The 22,347-nt window shown below is 44.1% G+C and overlaps 1 protein-coding gene across 1 annotated transcript in view; it reads left to right on the forward strand.

The window, feature by feature from the left end:
- LOC138492854 (mucin-3A-like) overlaps nt 1–22,347 on the forward strand; it is a 472,647-nt gene that overhangs the window by 352,890 nt on the left and 97,410 nt on the right. The window contains exon 12 of the mRNA XM_069620187.1: nt 16,325–16,504. Within this exon, the coding sequence (XP_069476288.1) occupies nt 16,325–16,504 (180 nt within the window). The remainder of the gene's footprint in view (nt 1–16,324; nt 16,505–22,347) is intronic.

The raw sequence follows: 22,347 nt of genomic DNA on the forward strand, positions 1-22,347 counted from the left end.
TAATGTGTAAACCCTGAATATTGCTCATCTCCCTCTTGAGATAAGTCTGACTGCTTAGCCACAGCTACCAACTAAATCTTTGTGGAACAGACTGATACCAAAGGGGATTTTCTTGCATATACCTGTAGTCTTAATCTTCTGTAGTGCTCCCTAAGGGAACTGCACAGGATTCTGCCTAACAACATCCTATTTTACATCATCTACGCACACAACTCTGCACCCTCAGTTCCACTTACAATGTGGCTCACGGCATCAGAAGGCCTCAGTAACAGAGTTAGTGGTTATTCTAATCACGCAGGCCAGCTTTGAAACTCTCCACCTATAATTCCTGGCAACTTCTATAGCTCCCAACCTGTTGACTTTTGGAGGAAGGGAAAGTCTGTTTTTTTGGGAGGGGGATTCTGCTTAAGTCAACGGAGTTGCACCTTGCTTGATAGAGTGATTTTGCATTGAAATCTTTGAAGACGTGGCCATTGAAAGAGGGCAACGCTCTGACCATAAAGGTGAGTTGAGAGGTAACCCTCTTGATATGATATGATAAGTCATTTATAACGTGCCTGTAGACAAGTGTTTGTAGGTGCGACAAGACAAGGGGGGAAGACAGGGGGAGGACAAACTAAAATCTTACTAGGCCTTTCGTCATTCAGATTGTGCAAGTGCTAACAATGCAAAGTGCAGGGGGAAGGAGAAGGGAGAAGTGCTAGGGAGAGGGAAGGGGGAAGTGCCATCAGGGCACCATTGCTCTGAGGATGAGCAGTCAGGGAAACGCGGCAAAGAGGTAGGGGACTGTAGGGTTACAGAAACAGCCCTAAGTGTGTAGAAGGCCCGGAGGCAGTGCAGGTGCGGCTGGTCATGGAGGAGTCTAGTGCCCCATGAGACTCTGGGGGTAGCCAGGCAACCAGTCAGTGCAGCAGAGAGGAGGGTCAGCAGGGTAGAGATAGAGAGAGAAAGCAGAGGCGAAAGGGAAGGTATTGAGCTGCTTCCGGAATTGCAGGTGGTCCGCCTCAAGTTTGGGAGGAGCAGGAAGCCCATTCCAGAGGGAGGCACCTGCCTCCTCTTCAAATCTTTTGTTAAGATGGCACTAGCAATAAACCCATGCTAGCTGTCTCTCTGGGATCTGGAACACTGTTCCTGAGAAACGCAAATGAACTTTCCTAAATGTGAGTGGTCACGTCACAAAAATGTGTATACCTGAGAATGGGAGACATTGGTACCCCCTTCAAATGAAAGACTGTCTGGAAGACCTGACCTGGGTAAATGAGAACAAAGAGTCCTTCACTGCAATTCAACTGGCCACCTCTAGACACAGAGACAACTGGAGTGAGTTCCGTACTTTCCTAAAACTACATGAAGGGTGCTTAAATTGCTGCTATCAGAGGGCAATGGACACGGTTGCTGAGGTCTGCAAACGACGATATCGTGTGTTGTATTTAGTTAGACTGTTTTACACTGTAATGTAATGATGCTTGCTAATGTCTGCCAACCACAAACAAGTGTTAACATAGACCCATGCTGAAAGTATGTTTAATGAAACTAAAGCAAAAACACTTTCGAAGACAGTAGGGTAAGATGATGACGTCTTCTACCATACAACTCTCATTGGACGTACATTCAGGTTTTAGTGTCAATATCGTGCAATGACATGCCTTGGCAATCTCTTCCTGGCTCCTGCTACATTAGAGGATTATGGGAGAAAAGGCAATGCATTATAGCCCATAATGCTGTTTTGTTTTTCTCTGTCTGTGATCACTGGCAGAACTGCAGGCGTTTCACAGGGAAGAGGCTTGGATGACCTGAAGGAACCTGACAGTTCCAACTTATTATAACATATTCTAATATTACCTGTAACAAAAAAGCACAACATAGCGTAGCCCGCAACAAAGCATATGTCAAAAAATAAAAAGGTAGCAACTCCTCACGGAACGTAGGTGACATTACACAGACCCCTTGCGCGTGCCTTATCATGGGGATGGCCTGTGGTAAGAGTACTCCTCCCTTGCTGTGCCCTTTATGTCATGCTTTAAGAGGTTTGGGAAACTTCAGCTGAGGAGCGTGTCCACCTCTACGCCTCAAGGGCTGGAAACAGGTCAGAGTTCCAGAATACCCCTCATTAATATTCATGAGATAAATGTGCATACCATGATTCTAAATACAAGCACATTTGTTCTCATGAAAACCCATCAGGATTTCGGCCCTAGAGTTGCACAACCCTAAAACGAGTGAAGGGGTTACTTTAGTGGGCCTCATTACGAGTATGGAGGTAGCCATGCCGCTGCCTCCATACCGTGTTCCAGGTCCGGGTCCTGCGAAAGGGGACTTACCGGGCCATCCTTTTGCGGGACCGGGACCCAGTGTGGAATCAGAAAATACAATATTAAGGTTTTTACACCATGCAAAGTGAATTACACCAACACGGGCTTGTAAAGATTCCCAGAATCTTTATTTTTTTAAATTTTTTTTTAAATTATTTTTATTGGTTTGTTACCAACCTTTACAAAATAAAAAAAGAAGAGAAAAAAATAAAAATCTCAGAATACATTGAAAAGTTCATTCTTGAAGAAAGATCCGCAGAAGGAGCTCCAATCGGAAAATAAGGGCAAAGATAGGCAGAAAAACTAGAGGAAGAAGCGAAGAAAGCGAAAGGGAGAAGCATAAGACTAAGTATGGAGCCTTTGCAGTCCAAAACACTCTTAGATTGCCAATGTTCAATCTGAAGTTAGGGCGACTTTCATGTCGTTTTCATATTTTTCCAGCTTTCCGATCATCTTTTCAAGAAGGAAAGTCAATTCGATTGTTAGGCTGCGTTCCACGTCTTGATGCATCATATCCCACCAATCCTCAGCAGACAGGGTTAGTCTTGCCACAATATGTTTTCCCAAGTGGATAGATCGTTCCTGTCGCAATTGTGTGCAGAACAATGTAAGGTGTTTCAAAGTTTCATTTTCCTCCCCACATAAGCGACAGGTCAACATTGGAGCTCGATGTTTTTGTCGAATTGCCAACATTTCTCTTGTTGGAAATTGGTTCAAGCGAAATTTCATATAAAGGAGTCTACGGGCAGTATCTGGGAACTTAAGCAAGTAAGATTGAGGATCATTTAGTTTTCTTGCTTCGGCTGGGCATGTTCTCATAATTCTATGAGTCCCTCGTTTGTCACCTGTGTCAATCCAATCTTGTTGCCATAGTAGTAATTTTACTTTGACAGGATTCATATGAAGTAACTCTCTATTGGTGCATAGATCACTTAGGATGTTGTCACAGCGTGTTATCCATTGGGACAGAATGCAGTTTGTCGGTCCTGTGTCTGCATTGGTTAGAATCTGATATTGTGGAGCAGTTGAATCAGAGGTTATTTTTCTAAATTCGTTTAGAGTGGTCCACGTTACTATTGCATTGATTGACAAGAGACTTAGCTCGTATCTTATGCAAGCAGTTGGTACGTCCATTGGGAGACGCAGGACTTTGGACCAGAAGTGATGTTCAAGCGATGACCATAAGGTGTCTGGACATCACAGAGCACTATTGGCTCCATGTCTAATTGCCGGAATGAATTTCATTTTATAGAAGTCCATGACAGGTTTTAATTAATGTTTACCAAACTTCTTGTTAAGTATACAGGCCTGTGCTGTTAGTTGTTTACATTTATCCTTTGTTTTCCCAACCCAAGGAGACTCGTTGATACTTGAGCTAATGCACATGCCAAGATACATGGTCTGGTCAACGCTTTTTAAGGGCTCCTTCCCAATTCTCCATTTAAACTTTTTCAAGCCCTCTCTCTTTTTGTTTTTTTTTTAAATCTTGCAGAGTTAGGATTACAGATTTTTTGGAATTCACAGTTAATCTGTTTTGCGTGACATATTGATCAAGGATATGCAATTTCCTTTGCAGTCCTATTGGTGTTAAATCCAATAGGACTAGATTGTCCGCATACAGGAGCCAATTTACTTCATTTCTGTTTATTTTTGGAGCGAAGGCATTGTTATTTTCAAATGCAGTCCCCAAGTCTGAGATGAACAGATTAAATATTATGGCAGCAAGTGGGCAACCCTGTTTGACTCCTCTATAAGTTTTTATTGGCTCATAGAGGAGTCCTTGTAGATTCAGTCTCACCCTTATCACTCTATCGGTGTGAAGTGCTTTAATAGCCAAGAGTAGACTGAGAGGACAGTTCCAGGTCGCCATTTTCTTCCATAATAATTCCCGGTCAATGCTATCAAATGGCTGGGATAAATCCACAAATGCAAGGTAGATTTTCTAGTTTGCTCTTATTGCATCCATTTTCAAAATGTTCAACAGTAGCAGATTTAGGCCGCAGCCAACGCCTCGGACAAAACCAGTTTGTCGGAGGTCCAGATGTTTTGTAGATTCAATCCATTTCATCAGTTGGTTTTGTAGCTGGATAGCAAAGATTTTCCAAGGACATCTAATAATGGTATGGGCCTATAGTTTTTAGGATCTGCTCTGTTTCCATTCTTGAAGATTGGAATTATAATTGCTGATTTCCAGCTAGATGGTATGGTGGCTTCTTCCGCGATCTTTGTGAACAGTAACATGAGGAACTCAGACCAGTCCTCTGGGTTTTGTTTTATTAGATGGTTGGTAAATCCATCGGGACCCGGTGCTCTTGAAGAAGATGCTCGTTGGATGCTCTGTGCTATGCTCTCCTTGTCGAACCTTAAATCCCACTTGGTGAGCTTCGGAAATGTAGGTTCAATTGTTAAGCTGTTTTTTCTGTAAACCGAATCGAAATGGGTAAACCATTCTGCTTGCGGGACCATGTTTGTCTGAATTGCACCTTGTTGACAGTTCATGTTGTTAATCAGGCTCCAAAAGTCAGCTGAATTCTTGTTGCTGAGCACCGCTAACATGGCTTCGCTATCCTGTTGGTATTGGATGGATTTGTGCGAAATAAGCCAGTTTTTATATTACTGATTTGAGGCTTTTTTTGCAAGCTGTCACTGATCAAGATCAAGTTGTGCATGGTGTCTTAGCTCTTTCCTTAATTGCCTCTTTCTTACTGCAATTTCGTGATTGTAGCAGTGTTTGGGAGCAAAGTCTGGTCATTTTGAACCATTATGGATGGTCATAAACTGTTTTAATACAACAGTGTATTCAAGGCTAGTGTCTGTTGAGTTTGTTATGAGGTTAAAATCTGTAATCCGCTTCACCTCAAATGGCTTTATTTTCAGGCGAATTCTGTTAGATTCTGCTTCAACCTGATTCCTCCAGCTGTTTGGTTTCACTACAGTCGGAGAAAGCAGAGTAAGTGTTAGCTTACTGTGGTCACTGTTTGGATCTTCTAATACCGTTAGTTCCACGGCTTGTTGGCTCAGATTGTCAGAAATAAAGAAATAGTCTAAAGTGGAAGATGACTTTCCACTTTTCCATGTTTTTTGTGCTGGAATATCTCCACTAGTGTTCCCATTTGCCATTGTTATGTTTCTTTCTTGCAAGGCCGAACACCATTTTGCTGCCAACTTTTGCGCTGTGGTTGATGCTGCAGAATATTGCACATCCCCTTAAGCATGATAGATTAAAATCACCACAGCAGATTATGTTGGGTACTTGGTGCTCGCTATTAATCGCGTCAATTAGATCCAATACTGTATTCATAAATTTGTATGTACCAGCTTCTTTATGATACCAGTATAAATTGATTATGTTGAGCTGGATTTTTTTCCCGGGATTCATTGAAATAGCCTCTGCAATTGTGTGTTGGATGTATGGAGTATAATTACAGGCACTTTTCACTTTCCATCCTGAGTTTTTTTCCACCATTGTTATTAGACCAGCAGATGGACGACCTTTTTTTCTCGCTATGGCTGGGTTCATGACTATTTCATACTCATCTGACAATGGGCACAGAGTCAGCCACGTTTCCTGCAGACAAATCACTGTTTGATTCAAAGGATTTTTTTTTAGATTCATTAAATAAATGCATGAATCCTCAGGTGTTCCATGAGAGGACATTCATGTGGGGACTACAGCGTCCTTGATGGCATTAGCTAGATTGCCCTCCCAGAACACCAGCTAGCCAATTCCAATTTTTTGTCGTGTTATTGTCATCCAAAGTTTGTGAGTCGATGTTTTGCTCACTTGCAACTGCAGAATTTGTTCCCAAAATTGTAATTTTGATATTTTCTCCCAAGTTAAATATTTTTTTTTTCCTGTGGGAGGCTATTTAGTTCCTTGTTGATTTCTGGCTTGTTGTTCGGTGTCGTAATGACAACTTTATTGGGAGGATTTAAGTTAGCATTGTTTCCAAAGGTAACCTTGTAGGTTGAGGACGGATTGTTATCCATTGCTACCATTGCCTTTGTGGAACAAGGGTCTGCAACATTATTTTGAGAGACCTCATGGATGTCGAAGCCCAAAGATAGCAGAAACGAGACTGCATTCAGGAGTAAATCACAGACAAGTCTGGAATTTATATGCAGTCTGACTTTGTCATTCTGATGGTCATTGATGAACTCCACTGTTTGAATGTCCTTGGACTCTATTGACCGAAGTCCAGGAACATGATGTAAAAGTCTAAGGACATTGTTTCGATTCAAAGTTAGGCCATCTTTAGTGTCCAATATTCTTTCCAATATTAGCATATACTTCGCAGGTTTTACCAGTTTGTCTTTGTTTACAGAGAGGTTTTGTTGCGAACTTCGTTGGTTTTTGTTAACCACGTTTAATGTTGCAGATGTTTTGGGATCCTTCAGGATGGGCTGAATTGTACTAGTCGTATCAGTCATGTTAAGTTTTGGTTTAGCATTTTTGTTCAGTCTGTGTTTTGCTATGCTCATTCCAGCAAGCTGAGCTAATTTCAGTTCCAATTTCTGGGGCTTCTTTCCGAGCGCCTAGGTGTCTTCTTTTTTCTGCCATAGTTTCAAATTTGTTAGAGTTTTCAAAGGGGGCCAACGGGATCGCTTCTGTTGGCGGGAGTATTAGTTCACAAACTCGCCCGTTACTGACTCGGGGTGCTCCATTCGGAGAGTTTGGCCGATCAATTTTTGCCAAGGCCTCAGGACTTGTGATTTTGTGTGCCGACTCCTCATCGTCTATTTCAGCATTTGTCACATCTTCATAGACTGATAAATTTAAGAGCTCTTGCTCATCAGTTTCGGCGCTTTCATCTAGCACAATTGTCGGTTCAGAGTCATCAGGGAACTTTTGCAGAACATCTATATTGGTCTTTTTAGATGGTTCGTTTGCTTTTTCTGTATTAACAAATACATTGGGCCTCATTACGACCCTGGCGCTAAGGGGTCTGCGCCAGCGTTAGCTGCGCGGACCCCTTACCGCCAACTACGAGTTCCAGGAGCGCCATGGTCATTTTTCCGCCCGCTTTTTGCGGGCGGAAAAATCCATGGCGCTCTGGGACCTTGGTGTTAATTACGCCACCGTATTTTACGGTGGCGTAATTAACTCCTTCCCCACTCCCATTGAGCCCTATGGGGCCGAAATGGGAATGGGGAAGGGTAAATGGGTCAATGGGGACTTACCGCCCCGCCGACCTCGGAATGGGGCGGTAAGTCCGCCATCCGCCATGGCGTAAAGGGACTTTGCGCCATGGCCGGAAAGTCCGTCGCTGGCGGAAAAAATCCGCCAGGGTCGTAATGAGGGCCATTGACTGATTTTAGATTTCTTAAACATTTCCTTGATCCCATGTTGTTACCTTTTCGTTTGCATTTTTGATTCTTTGATTTTTTTTCCTGCAATTTGTTTACATCGGCAATGTGTGCTTTCTGGAATATTTCATAAGTTTTATCTTTTGTATCAGAACATCGGCTTGCTTCTTGTTCTGAGAATCCAGTAATTCCTTCAGCATTAGCAGACGTAGATGGCACTGGGATACTTACATCCAACAAATTGTTTTCAGGGTGAGTAGATGAAGTAACTGAGGGAGGTTTCATTGAGGTTTCAGATTGCTCGATAAGAGGTGATATAATGTTTGCGTCTGGCAGACGAATAACAACATCAGCAACCCGGACAGTCGGTGGTAGCTTCTGTGAAGAATCTGAATGAGTCGCATTTGAGGGATTGGCTCCCTCGCTCATAGATCTTTCATCACCCAGGGGAACCCTATGGGGAATAGTCACAGTCGGCTGCGTTAGTTGAGGCCTAGAAGTATTTGCCTCCTCTTGTCCATTCATTGTTGAAAGTGAAGCAATTGTCCTCAACGACTTTCCTGGATCATTATTGCGAAGGACACAGCCATCCCGCACAGTTGATAAGGTGTCTGCCATTAGTGGTGTGGACTCAGATTCCCAAGAAGCTGGATGGGACTCATCATACGTTCTCTTTGGTGGTTGAGCCTGTTTCAGCAGACTTAGCGCTTCTAATGTTATTTCAGACATTAGACATTTCTCATCAACGTTTGAGCGTTTCTGATCCGCAAGATCCTTGGTTAAGGCTTCAAATCTTTGGCTATAATCCTGCATTTTGGTATTTCCTCCATTATGCGACAATTCTGCTGTTACAATTTTGGAATTTGTCAATGCTGCAAGTGTAGTTAGATCTTTGAAATTGTCATTTAATTGCTCATAAAGTTTGAGCATTGGAGCCATAGCTATGGTCAGCGAGGACAAAACAAACGGTCTAAGATAATTTAAGGCTTCTTTCACCATATTCTGCAGCTTGAGGTCTTTCAGTGTTTGGGAGGCGGATTTTCTGTAGTTGGATGGTTTCCCTTTGGGAGGCTGATGTCTAATAGGAGAGACATTCAGCGATTCGTCCAAAGATGAAAAGTCAGACAGCTCCTCATTACATGAAGATATGGGCAGCCTTGTGTTGGTTTTCCTGTAACCTCTAGGTGACGCTGGGGAGGTTTGAGCCAAAGAAATTCCGTTCCTTTGATTTCTATTTTGGGAGCATGGTATGGGGGGAGATTCACTGGAAGCAATTCGTCTTCTTTTTCTAAGACCCCTTGGCCATTCGCTACTTGGTCGTACGTTAACCTCAAGCTCTTTTGCCATGGAACAGGTTTCAATGGTGGTCAGTCCACTATTCGGATCAATGTCATTTGATGTTGATTTGGCATTCAATGAGCTGTTCATTTTTGTTAAATCCAAGAGGAGTTTATTCACTATGGCCAAGGAATTAATTTTTTCATCATAAGGAGTTTTCGAGTCATTAAGGTCGGTGCAATTAAAGGAGGGATGGCTGCATTTAGCTTCTCTAGCGCCTCGTACCTCTACTTCTGTCATAATTTCAGACAAATTACTTATCAGAACTTCGTTGGCGAGGACTCTTTCCTCAGCCTTGGAGGAAGTTTTATTAGGAGACTTGATTGATCCCTGCTGTTGTGGTAGACACGGCAAAGCAGTTCCAGGACACAGGTAAAGTTCCTTCAGATCCTTCTTCAGCACGTTTCAGCTGCAGACGGGTAAAGGGGTGATGTATGATTCTTGTCGGCACTTTAGATATTTTTCCTCGATCCATGGGGGTTGTGCCCCTTGAGCCTCGGGAGCCTCGAGAGACTCACAAGACTCTGCGCCGCTCTGCGGAGTACAGGGGGTTATGAGCACACTCCTCACAGTTGATGAAGGTAAAAAGAGGACTGTAAAGCTCCAGTAGCAGTCCAGCAGGCAAAGCAGACTCACAAGACTCTGCACCGACTCCACGCCGCTCCGCGGAGTACAGGGGGTTATGAGCACATCCCTCACAGTTGATGAAGGTAGAAAGAGGACTGTAAAGCTCCAGTAGCAGTCCAGCAGGCAAAGCAGACTCACGAGACTCTGCACCGACTCCGCCAGAATCTTTATTGCAATACTAAACAGTTTACGAAACAAGTACACAAATAGCTATTTGGCCGTCAGTACTTCACAGAGACCACCAGAAGGTTCAATGTGAGCAGTGAACAGGAATTGCTAGCTGGACATCAGCATATTTATACAGTTTCTCCATAACGATGTCCAGCCTCCTACAAGTTAATCATGTACTGGGCTAGGGTTCGCGCCAGGTTCACTCCTAATTTACATATCTTGTGCATGCGGTTTACTTCTTAATACATTTACTAACAAGCACTATTATTCTCTGGGTTTAACTTTACACTCTTTACACATTTGTTTCAATGCAGGTCAAACAGATGTTTCGCATGTCATGTTTAAATAGCGTTATTGTTCTTACATACTTGTAGGTTAGCATCACCTGATTCAAGTAATCCCCTGATCCCGAGGTCAACAAAGGACAAGGTCTACATGACCCTAACATGTAGCCTGCAGGTAGGTTGGGCATTAACTCGCCTACAGAGGTTGAAGAGGATAAGTAAGAACAAGCGAACACAGGTTGGCCATTTTAGGCCACAGGGTGACTTTGCACGACTAACTAAAATGGCGGCTTTAACCTAAAATGGAGGCTCGATTAACTTAAGGTTACGACCTTGCGATGCAGATTTCCTCGCAGAGCGACTTGGCATAGGCCAACATATACAATGAGGATGAAACAATATTATATCAGTTTTAACAAACCCTCCTTTTGGCCTATGCCAAGTGCTAAACTACCGCCAATCACTTTACGACTAACTCCACATTTCAACGTCTATACACCCGAATCATTATCAGACATATCTATTGCCATTAGATCAGACACTAGAGTTTCTTTCAACACATAATCCTTGGAAACCTTATCTGGGGCATATATTTTATGCCCTAATACACTTGTTGCTTCTGCACAACACCCCCCTAATACCGAACATATACCAGGGAGACACTGTATACAACAACAAAGGAATAGCAAACTACCCAAGATAATCAGCAGGGCCGAAAACAACTTCCATCCCCACGACCGTAGGAGGTCCCAAAACCATGCACTAAGTTCCCAGTTTCCCTCAGGAGCATGTACTTCCGAACTAAGAACATGTAGATTTTTGGATCGCCCTAAAGATCGTTGGAGAGGAGTCTGGTACGTAAACGCAGCAAGCGGACCCCACTAATTTACATACTCTTCCACGCTCTGCCAGAATGACATCTAATGCCATCCGGTTCTGAAGAGCTACTAATCTTATCGCTTTCTGTTCTAATGTCATATTATAGAGCATGTCAGTGGTCCGGTTGATGGTTTTCTCCAGTACTCTTGCTAGTCCCCTGATATCTTCTGAATTCATAATTTGCCCAAAAAATGGCACAAAGGATTTCATGATGTCTCCTAGAGTTTGCGCTGGAGTATCCCCCTTCACATCTCGTCGTGGACGAGTCTTCAAAATTTCTGCAGTACTGGCAATAAATACCCCAGGTAATAAAATCCCTAAATAGCAGGTTCCTTGCCAATCCCTGGGCAACCATGGATATGCCACATTACCGCAAACGAAATAGACAGGTTCACCTACATACAGAGGTCTGTTCTCATTAGTCAAATTCGCAACGTTGGCGCATCTTCTAAAATTACCCATTGACCGTGTTCCATTCCTCTGTATGCAGAAGGAAACTGAATCGGGGCTATGGTTAACAGAATAAGATGGAGGCGTGAAATCTATATTGCCCATAGGAGCCATTTTGAAAGAGATCAAAGACTGAAAAGGACGAGATAATATATCGGAGAGCCTAACAGAAGCAATGTTTGGCTTACTCCTATTTGCAAACAGCGAGCATCCCAGTGGCATCAAAACATGTTTTTCAAAACTATTCAAATTTGTACCATCAAAGTTCCCTGAGATGCTGTCATTCCAACGGCCAAAGAATAGTGCTCTAAAAGAAGCATAACGAGCAGTTGTCAAAGGTAATTGATGAATGTACCAACCTAGCCCCTTATCCCCATGTTGCGGTAAATGCGAGCAGAACCAGCAGTTGGTTCTATTAAAAACTGCATGAGTGGCATTCATTATTAACAAAAGAGTATTATTCTGATAGTTCCGTCTATGCGAAGAATCTCTAGGCGACAAGGTATGCAATTGCACGGAAGGAGTAGGTATAAAAGATACATTTTCAACAGGTAAAAAGTCCTCTAGCGGATATGCTTTTTCCAGGTACCATAACCCAAAACCAATAGTTACTAAAAACCCAGTTATTATTGCAAAAAGGCAACAATACATTTTCGTAGCCCTCAAATGATTTCTTCAATCGCACAGTCAAACCATGCCGTACTCTATCTTCTTGGACGTAAATTATATTTCACAAATTCCAGTGCTGAAGCGTCAGAAAACAGTATGGGCCTCATTACGACCCAGGCGTTAAGGGTTAATGCCGTCGTTAACCCTTAACGCCTATTCTGAAAATCCATGGCGCTATACTGCCATGATGCTAATTACGCCACCGTAAATTACGGTGGCGTAATTAGCGCCTTCCCCACTCCCATTATGCCCTATGGGGCAAAAATGGGAATGGGGAAGGGAAAATGGGAAATGGGGATTTACCGCCCCACTCACCTTGGAATGGCGCAATTAGCGCCTGGGTCGTAATGACCTCCTATGTTGTCACTTCCCACTGGGGGTGGCGAGTGAACGGAAATGGGATCAGAAAATGGATGATCCGGAAGTACCACTGTTGGAGAGTGCAGAGACAAGATGGCCGTTTTGTCTGGCCTTACGAACTCTGGAACGGTCTCCAATACTCTTTTGTCGGTTGTTGCTGTTTCGGGCACGTTGGTTACAGCATTGGAAAGGGATTCTGTGTCTTCTGTATCGTATGGCACGGGCTGCGGGATCCGTTTGGTATGTGTTGCATGTATCCAGTTCTTCCGCCCTGCTACCCGCACCGCAGTCTGGGTGACTAGCAGGACCTGGTAGGGACCCCTCCACCGAGGTACAAGGCAAGACGACCTTTCGAAAACTTTCGTGAGGATCCAGTCCCCTGGTCGTATACTGTGACCGGGACCCTCGTACCGTACAGGTAATGCCTCTCGCACCTGGAGATAAATTGAAAATAGATTTTTAGTCAACTGGTTACAGTAATCTGAAAGAAGCACATTCTCTATATCCCGCAATGAGTGACTCTTTGGCATACCCCAAATATTAGCAGGCCTCCCCATTACCACCTCAAAGGGAGAGAGACCAGTCTTACTTTGAGGGGTTGTTCTCATCGACAGCAACACGATCGGTAAGGCGTCCGGCCATTTTAACTTGGTGCCAGCACACGTCTTAGCAAGCTTGTTCTTTATAATGCTGTTGTGCCTTTCCACTAATCCGGCACTTTGGGCATGTCTGGCCGAATGGAACTGTTTATGAATCTGCAATCCCTCGCATATTTGTAGGATTACAGCAGCGATAAAGTGTGGTCCCGCTGCAGACCTCGGAATAGGGCTGCCCGGAATGAACAGGGCCGGACCCTTACCGGCCCCCTTCATTCCGTGGTCGCCTGCTTCGTAATGAGGTCCAGTGTCTTATATGTTGGTAGCTGAGGTAAGAGTGACTGCCATCAAACTTGTAGAGCACAATCAGTAGTGATGCATAAGGTTTTCCCTAAATCTTAGAGCCATAGGTAGGTGTTCCTCAATGATAATGATGTGTTATTTATATAGCGCCTTAATCCAAACCACTTTATAGAGCACATATTTACATACAATATCACCCAATCGAAATTGGTACTCATTTATCGACCTCGGAAGATTGAAAGGCTGAGTTGGCCTTGCCGGGATTTGAACCTGCGACCTGCAGATCACGCTCAGATCGCAGCAGCGAGCGCTTAACCCGTTGAGCTATCTTACCGGCTCAATGCAGGCAGTAGAGTCTGCCAGAGGCACAGAACTCCTCTGGCTGTTTACAAAACTCTCATCTGGCATTGCTCTCTCAATAGTCGACTTTTATGTCACGATCGCCATAAAATGCATAAACCATTGTGAATAAGGATATTATGTATTTCTTTTAAATGCATTTGAAGTTTCTTCAAGAAAATCTTTTGGTATATCTAAAACCAATCCACGGCTCCTGGCCCCGATGGCTTATCCGCATCCTTTTACAAGAAATATTCCAGGCTTCTGGTTCCTCAGCTGATGGTATTGTTCAACTCTTTTCTGTCATCTGGCTCAGTCACCGGAACCATGGCGGAATCAGTGACTGTCCTGCTGCACAAGCCAGGGAAGCCTCCAGAGTTGGCCTCTTCTTACCGCCCGATTACGCTTATGAACAATGACAGTAAGATTTTCGCCAAAATATTAGCGGGCAGGTTGGAAGCGGTTTTACCAGGCCTGATCGACAGTGACCAGAGGGGGTTCATACCAGGGAGAGGGACTCACAACAATATTCGGAGAACGATAGGGATTATCGAACATGTCCACAGATCCGGGGACGGGGTTGCCGTGATATCATTAGATGCTCATAAAGCGTTTGATCTGATGGACTGGGGGAACCTACGTGCAATCCTGGAACATTTTGGATTCGGTCCAAATTTCATCACATGGGTGATGGCCAACTACCAAACCCCACGGCAAGGCTGAGAGTTAATGGTAGGAGAGCCAAAGCAATACAAATCACGAGGGGTTCTAGACAGGTGTGCCCACTCTCTCCTCTGGTCTTCGCTCTATCAATCGAACCCATTTGGAGCATTGTCAGGGTTCAAAATTAACCTAGACAAATCATCAGCCCTGGCGATCAATATCTCTAAACAAGACAGAACCGCCCTCAGCCAATTAATGCCGATCCCATAGGTGAAAGATGCGATCGAATACCTGGGGGTACGGATCACTAGAGACCCGGGCCATCTATATGCTGCAAACTTCCCGCAACTTATTACAACTCTTAAGAAAGACCTAAAGGCATGGTCCTCTAGGGAAGACTCCTGGTTCGGGCGAATCACGGCCATAAAAATGAATATAATTCCCAGGTGGCTATACTTTTGCACAGCAATACCGACCCGCATTCCGGGCCCAGTACTGGTGGATATGCAAAAGAAATGACAGAGCTTTGTCTGGGGGGGGGAGCCTTGTATTGGTAAGCAAATAATGTTGCGAGACAAGAACATGGGGGTGCTAGGAGTGCCAGATATAGCCAGGTATACACTAGCAGCCCAGCTATCACACGCGTTCTCCTGGGTGCAAGATGAGGACAAGCCAAAGTGGACGCAGATCGAGGGGAGCTAGTGTCCGGGTAACCCATTGGGCATGCCAAATCTGCCAGAAATGAAACCGCAAGCGAATAAAGGCCCCTTTTCAGCCACGATAACAGTTGTCCGAAGTTGGAAGGCAGCAGCGTGGAAATGGGGTATAAGGGGCACATTGGGCCCACTAACCCCTATCTGGAACAATCCAGAGGTTTCTCCGGGCTATGATACTAATGGCTTTCAGTCGTGGCGGGAGTGTGGTCTACTTGGGACGGGTGACTTTCTGGAGGAGGGTTCCCCCATCACATTTGAAAGATGCAAAGAGAAGTTCAGGGTAAATGAGAGTGAGAGATTTCGCTACACCCAAATACGGCATTGGCTGTCTCATAGAGCGGTTCAGGAGAAATGTTCCAGAGAGCTGACGGCGCTGGAGCTCTCCCTCACAACCCCAACAAAAAGAGGTAAAATCTCTGCTCTGTACCACCTCCTAGATAGGGATGACCCCACGGGAAAAGAAAAATACATGATTGAGTGGGAGAAGGACCTGGGCTGGGAAATAGAATTTGAGGAATGGGCTAAAATTTGGGCCAGACTGCACAAAAGCTCGCAATGTATCACAAATAGGGAGGGAGGTTACAAGTTCTGCTTTAGATATTACGTTACTCCAGTACAGATCAATAGAGTGAATCCAAATCTTTCTGATCGCTGCTGGCGAGGCTGCTCCACCCCTGATACCCTATTTCACATGGTTTGGGCTTGTCCAAGGGCAGAGACATATTGGAGGTAAGTGACCAAACACATTGAGGATATCACGGGAATCACCATACCCTGGGACCCGGGAATTATTCTCTTAGGGGAAACAGGGGGGGTCTCTTCCACGCTTATGCACAAACTTACTCCTTGCAGCAAAAATCGCCATGGCCCGGCTGTGGAAAAACAAAGATGGTCCCTCAGTAGCATTATGGTGGGCCAAGTGCTGGGATATTGCAGTGGCAGAAAAGGTGACTGCTATCCGAACCAATACTTTCAATAAGACTATGAACATTTGGGATCCCTTCATGGATTATGCAGCGAGATTCCCGGCACTATCTAGGAGACCACCAATAACCAGATGGCTGCAAAGTAGCCCCCTCTATTGACTATTAGATAGATCTCATGCAGAAAGCTCTGCCTACAACCACCTATAAATGGGAATCGATCATACATTTTATCCAGTCCACAGAGCAGTGTTGCGTTACTTTCAGTAGCTTGGATTTTCAAAGTAGCTTTGTGTCATTCTTTGCCCTTATAGTTCACTTGCTAAATATTTTCAGGATGTCTGTGCCATTTCTTTAACCCACATTCTCACATTTCTTTCTCCACAGCTGTCCGAGCAACAACATCTTTTGGTTCACTGGAGAATACTGTGATACGAGACTCCACAAAGCTGGTCTGATTGGGGGCTGCTCGGCTGCAGTGTTTATCCTGATTCTCATCACTGTGGCTTTGGCAGTTTTTTGCAAAAGGCGCAGATGTCGAGGCCAGCCTGAGAATCCGCATGACAGGTACATTTTTAGCATCATTACATGGACTATGCTCCCACCAGGATCTGCTTGCTGGATGCCACATCATACAACAGGGCACTCGCTTCAGAGGAGCAGTGGTGTGTCAATTGATCTTTGAGCTGTAAACCGTCCTGTGGAACAACTTGTCCAAAGATGGAGATATACCCGCAGCTCGTTTCTTTGAAAAACGACTGACCCTGAGGGAGTTAGAGGTAGAGGAGTGAAGAGCTTGAGAAGGGAGGTATTTGCGGAGGGATAGCTGAAGGTATTTTGGACCCAGGCCCCAGAAAGCCTTGTTGACAATGCAGAGGGTTTTGAATTTAATCCTTGCATCCACTGCGAGCCAATGGAGAGATTTCAAAGCTGGAGAGATACGATCCCAGTGCTTGAGGCCAAGGACAAGTCTCGCAGTCCTGTTCTGGATTAGTTGCAAAGGGCAGAGAGTAGAGGCAGGTAGATTTAGAAAGAGGCTGTTACAATAGTCCAACCTAGAGAGAACCAGAGCTTGGGCTACCATGAGCTTCTGGGGGAAGGAGAGGAAAGGCAGAGTACCTCTGGGGAGGTGCAGTAGGAAGTTTGACTTTTTAGAGACCTCAGAGATGTGGGCGGAGAAGGAAAGGGTGGAGTCAAAGATGACCCTGAGGTTCTTAGCCTAGCAGGTGGGGGTAGGAGGAGGGCCAAGGGAAGCCGGCCAGACAGTGAGGGTAGAGGGTGGTGAAGGTGTGCCGATGAGGAGGATCTCCGTCTTGCTGGCATTCAGACAAAGATCATTGGCGGCACACCAATCTTGAATGGCAGTTAGGCAATCAGAAATGAGAGAGGGAGAGGAGGTGGCGAGGGCAGCCTGAAAATGAGTTGAGTGTCGTCAGCGTAGCACTGGAAATATGAGCAGAAAATGGCAATGCAGTGGGCGAGAGTTGCCAGGTATTGGTTGAAAAGCCAGGGGGAGAGGTTAGACCCCTAGGGAACACCACAGGTAGAGAGGAAGATAGATCATAGGAAGGACCTAAGTTGGACTAGGGAGGGTCAATCAGAGAGGAAAGAGGTCAGCCAGGCCCGAGCCTGATCAGTGATACCCAGATTTTCACGAGATGGTTCACCAAGTCCTTGGTGAATTTCTCTGACCTGTTCAATCCCACAGATCTCACTTGTCGCTCTTTCTCTGGGTGCAGTTCGAAGCCTAGTTTGCCTTGGTGATGCCACCAAGGTCTACTTGGCCCCTTTGGCCCACCTGATCTGCACTTTCTCCTCTAACTTTTGGTGTTATGCAGATGACACTCGCTGTCTTTCAGGCTCCCCTTAGCCTCTGCACCACTCTCGCTCATTCCTGACTGTCTATTTGCGATTCAGGATTGGCACACCTCCAACAATCTCTGCCTTAATACCAGTAATGCCAGTAAGACTGAGATCCTTCTCATTGGGACCCCTGCTTCCATTTTCCCTCTCTCACTCTGGCCGACCTCCTCGGGCCCTCTTCCTTTGCCTTCCTGTGAGGCAAAAAAACCTGGTGTCATCTTCGACTCCACTCTCTCCTTCTCTCCGCACATCAAGGACGTGTCCAAGAAGACCCACTACCAGCTGCACCTCCTCATAGGTAGTCTTCCTTTTCTCACTTTCCCAAGAAGCTCACTGTCTCCAGAGCGCTGGTTCTCTCTAGGCTGGATTACTGCAACAGACTCTTTCTCAATTTGTCTTCCTCTACTCTGCACCCTGTGCAACTAATCCAGAACAGGACTCAAGCCCAGGAACCGTATCTCTCCAGCCCTGAAATATCACTCCCGGTGGCTGCAAGGATCAAGTTCAAGAACCTCAGCCTCATCCACAAGACTTTCTGGGGCCTGCACTAGATCCAACGCTCTCTTTCAAAACACCTTCCTTCTGGAGCCCTTTGTTCAGCCACCTCAAACTCTCTGAGGGTCAGACGCTTCTCCAGGCAGAGAGTGGGCGGTAGATCCCTCCCTCTCCTCTGCAGGTGCCTCCATCTGGAATTGCCTCCCTGCCCCTCTCAAACTTGAGCCGGACAACCTGAAGTTCTGGAAGCAGCTCAAGACCTTCCTTTTTGCCTCTGCTTTCTCACTCTCTCTTCCCTGCTGAGCTACCTGTCTGCTGCCCTGACTGGTTGCCTGCCTACCCTCAGAGTCTCACTGGGTACCAGGCTCCTCCATGACCCGTCGCCCCTGCACTGCCTCTGGGCCTACCGCACACTTAGGGGCTGTAACTGTAACCCTACAGTCCCCAGCCTCCTTGCACATACCCAGAGCCGTGCTGCCTTGGCTACACATACTCAGAGCAATGCTGCCCTGATGGCACTTCCCCCTTCTCCCTCCCTGGCACTTCCTTCTCCTTTCCCCCCTGCGCTTTGTGTGATCGCACTTGTACGATCTGAATGACACAAGGCCTAGTAAGATTGTTTGTTTTGTCCTCCCTCTGTCTTCCCTCCCTTGTCTTGTTACGCCTATAAACACTTGTGTAGCGGCACATTATAAATGACATATCAAATCACACACATTCTAAAAAATAAACACTGTTGTTTGCATGAAATTCACATTTCAAACATGTTTCTCTAGTGAAAAGCAATATAGATACCTTACATGTTTCAGCACCCAACCTCCAGTGTGGCGCTTTCTTCAGGGGGTAAAATTGTTTTTTCAGTGTGCAGATAATGTATAAGACATAGAAAGAGTCCCTTTATTATCCTTACCTTACAGGGCCAGGTCTCTTAAAAGTTTAAGTTTAATTCCAAAATATTATTCAACAAATTAGTTCCTTTCTCACAGTGAAGTTGTAGAAGAAAATTAAGTTGTAAAATAATATGCTATCCTTCTTTCTTTTGTTTCACTACCCTTCTCAATTCAGGTGTGAACCTATGAGCAAAAGGATGAATCCTATACTGATGTTGCTTAAGGATAACATAGAATATACAAATTAAATGATGTCTTGAATTCTTGGAATGCTTGGTTTGTCATTAGTCAGACTGGACCCTTTTTTTTACCAACTGGGTAAAGTAACCTTTTTGCATAATCTTTTAAACATTTTCTATAGAAATTTGGAAATGTAGTAATCCTAAAATGGCCTGCACCTTCATTAATGACTGCATGGATTGCCATTCCAGTATGGTTTTAGTATTAAAAAAAGGGGTATGCCTTGTCGCTCTGCGCCACGTGATTCGTTATATATTCTCGTTGTCTGTTACTCCTTATGGGTAATTTAAGGTATACCCATTCCTTAGAATTAATAAAGATTATGATAGTGTACCCCAGTTGTGCGCCAGACACTCCAAAATGGTCTACATTTGACCTTTTATTTAATACATTCCTCAGAGTCTGGGATTTAAATGCCAGTAGACATTTTATTTTATCAAACGCCCATGTATCGACATGTGTTTAGGCCTCACTTAGGCCTTTTTCAAAACTGGGCTATTTATATCAACCAAATTAAATGAGATTAATGTATTACATCGGCATAATGTCACACCATATCAATAGGCATAATAATAAGTGTCAATTCAAAAAATGAAAAAACAAATAATGGAATTCAAACTTGCCACTCCACAACCCGTTACCAAATGGCTGAATATCTACTTTCTAGAGATGAAAAAACTGCAGCCTTCTTTTTGCCAAGAGGAAGCACACGTCATGCATTTCAGGCGGTATCAGCATAATTGACCTAAAAACATTTGACCTAAACCATTTGATCTAATTTTTTTTTAACCTTTTTCGGTCAAATTTAATTAAATATATATATGGGAGTGGGTAAGGGTATGGATTAGGTTGAGGGGAAGTTGGGACGGGGGGTTGCGAGCGGTCTCCCCCTGCATTTTAGACCAAAAAAAAGGTAGAATAAATTCGATCAAATGTGATTAGATCAAATGTTTTAGGTCAAATAGACACAAACCTTTCCACACCAAGAATCATCAGGGCAGATTTGAGACAAAAATGTGCGAAATAAGAGACTTTCTAAAAAAAGAAATGAATAAATATTGGGAAAAGGTTACTATGAAAAATTATTTACAAAGTGAGAAGATCCCAAAGGGACTGCACATTTTTATTTTCCTGAATTTTAACAACTCCAAGTACAGCGACCTCGATGTAAAATGGGAGGAGAACCTAAATGGAGGTTCTAAAGTAATGTTGGAATTGCTTATGGAACATGCAACAAGGGAACACGCGAGAAATTTCAGTGGTGAAGGCTTTGGAGACCACTAAAAGCAAAAACCATCAAACCATGTATGATATTCTTAAAGAATATCAAGACAATGTCAAAATAAGGAAATCAAGGAAGTTTTGCTGTGATGACGAGCATTAGCGTGAGGATCGCGTATACACCTTCCAGGAAAAGTTCACTGAACAACCACGTTCACACTCAAGAGAAAGCATGCCAGCCTCATCACCAGGCAGCTCTGATAATGACTCAGGCGGAAGTGTGAACAAATAAATAGCCCGATACATCCAAAAAAAGCAATAAAAGTGATTGTCAAAATCGGCACCCCCAATTGGGGCATCTGACTGTTACATACTATGTTCTGTGATCACGGAAGTATCTGCCACTTGACAGAATACAGACAAGCAATTGAAAATGTCCCCGGTACCGTTGCACGCAAGACTGAGGACTGCCGTCTCACAGTGCGCAGGGACCGCACACCTGACGCCATCACGCTGTAGCAGGCACTTGTCAATATCCAGATATAAATGAGGATTTGCTGTCCCAGCTATAACCTTAACACAGATAACTCAAGACACACAAAATATGTGTGAACAAATAAATAGCCCTATTCATCCAAAGCAGTGATAAAAGTGATAAAATTGGGGGATCTGACTGTTACATACTATGTTGTGCCAATGGCCCTGATGAAAACCCAGAAGGATAACTTTAAGTGGGACCTGATGTAAGACACAGCTCAACTTCTGAGCTGGAAACACCAATGTGTCGACCTGTTTAAAGCAACGATTTAATATTGACCAATTCTGAGATCTACTAGGGAAATGTTTTTATACCATTCTAGACCAGTGTGATTATGCTGTCACTGTCACTAATCTCACAGTCACCCTAACAACTCACATTCTTACTGGACTACAATTTTACATCGATGCTCAGGACATCAGGTTCTACACATTAATCCTAGGTGTGTTTGAATTTTTTTTTTAAATATTTTTTTAAATATGTCTTATGTTTTATAATTTTGATTAAACCTTATGTGATTATTTCATATGTCTCTTGGCCATATGTTGTGTCTAAACTACACAATTGTACTTTAGGTTCCATGTCATTTAATCGCGAGATGTTTTTTCACAGATATTTTTACGAAAAAACTCATTGAATCCCCCATCGCCTTGAATTTTTTTTATATTCCCATACACCCACATCCAATTTATATATTTTTTTATATATTTTTCTAACCCCCCAAAAAAAATTTGAGTTTTTTCGGCAGCAAAAAAAAATCACTGTAAAAAACCCCACGAAAAAACATCCCACGATGAAAGGACGTCATACCATACAGTAGTTCTCACCCACCTTGGTGGAGCGTAGATGGGCGTGGTAGCCTGGGCTCAATGTTCCTGCTCTCACGTCATTATTCCTTACGAGACAGGTCCCCCATATACAAAAAGAGAGGGTTTCCAGGCCATTCATTCTGACGACATGAGTTTCTTACACCACCCATAAGATAGTAAGGTGTATAACTATGTTTGGATTTGCTGGACCTGCCGATGGCTGTTTTATCCTCATCGTAACTGTAGCTGATCATGAATAGAGCTTCCAGGACAGCATGCTGGCTAGCCTCAAAAATTTCTGAAGAGTGCAGGTGTTTTCAAGGGCTACAATAACAGCCATATATCCGTGTTTTG

The sequence above is a fragment of the Ambystoma mexicanum genome, chromosome 10 (assembly GCF_040938575.1).
Source record: "Ambystoma mexicanum isolate Mex_15411 chromosome 10, UKY_AmexF1_1, whole genome shotgun sequence".
Classification (NCBI taxonomy): Eukaryota; Metazoa; Chordata; class Amphibia; order Caudata; family Ambystomatidae; genus Ambystoma; species Ambystoma mexicanum.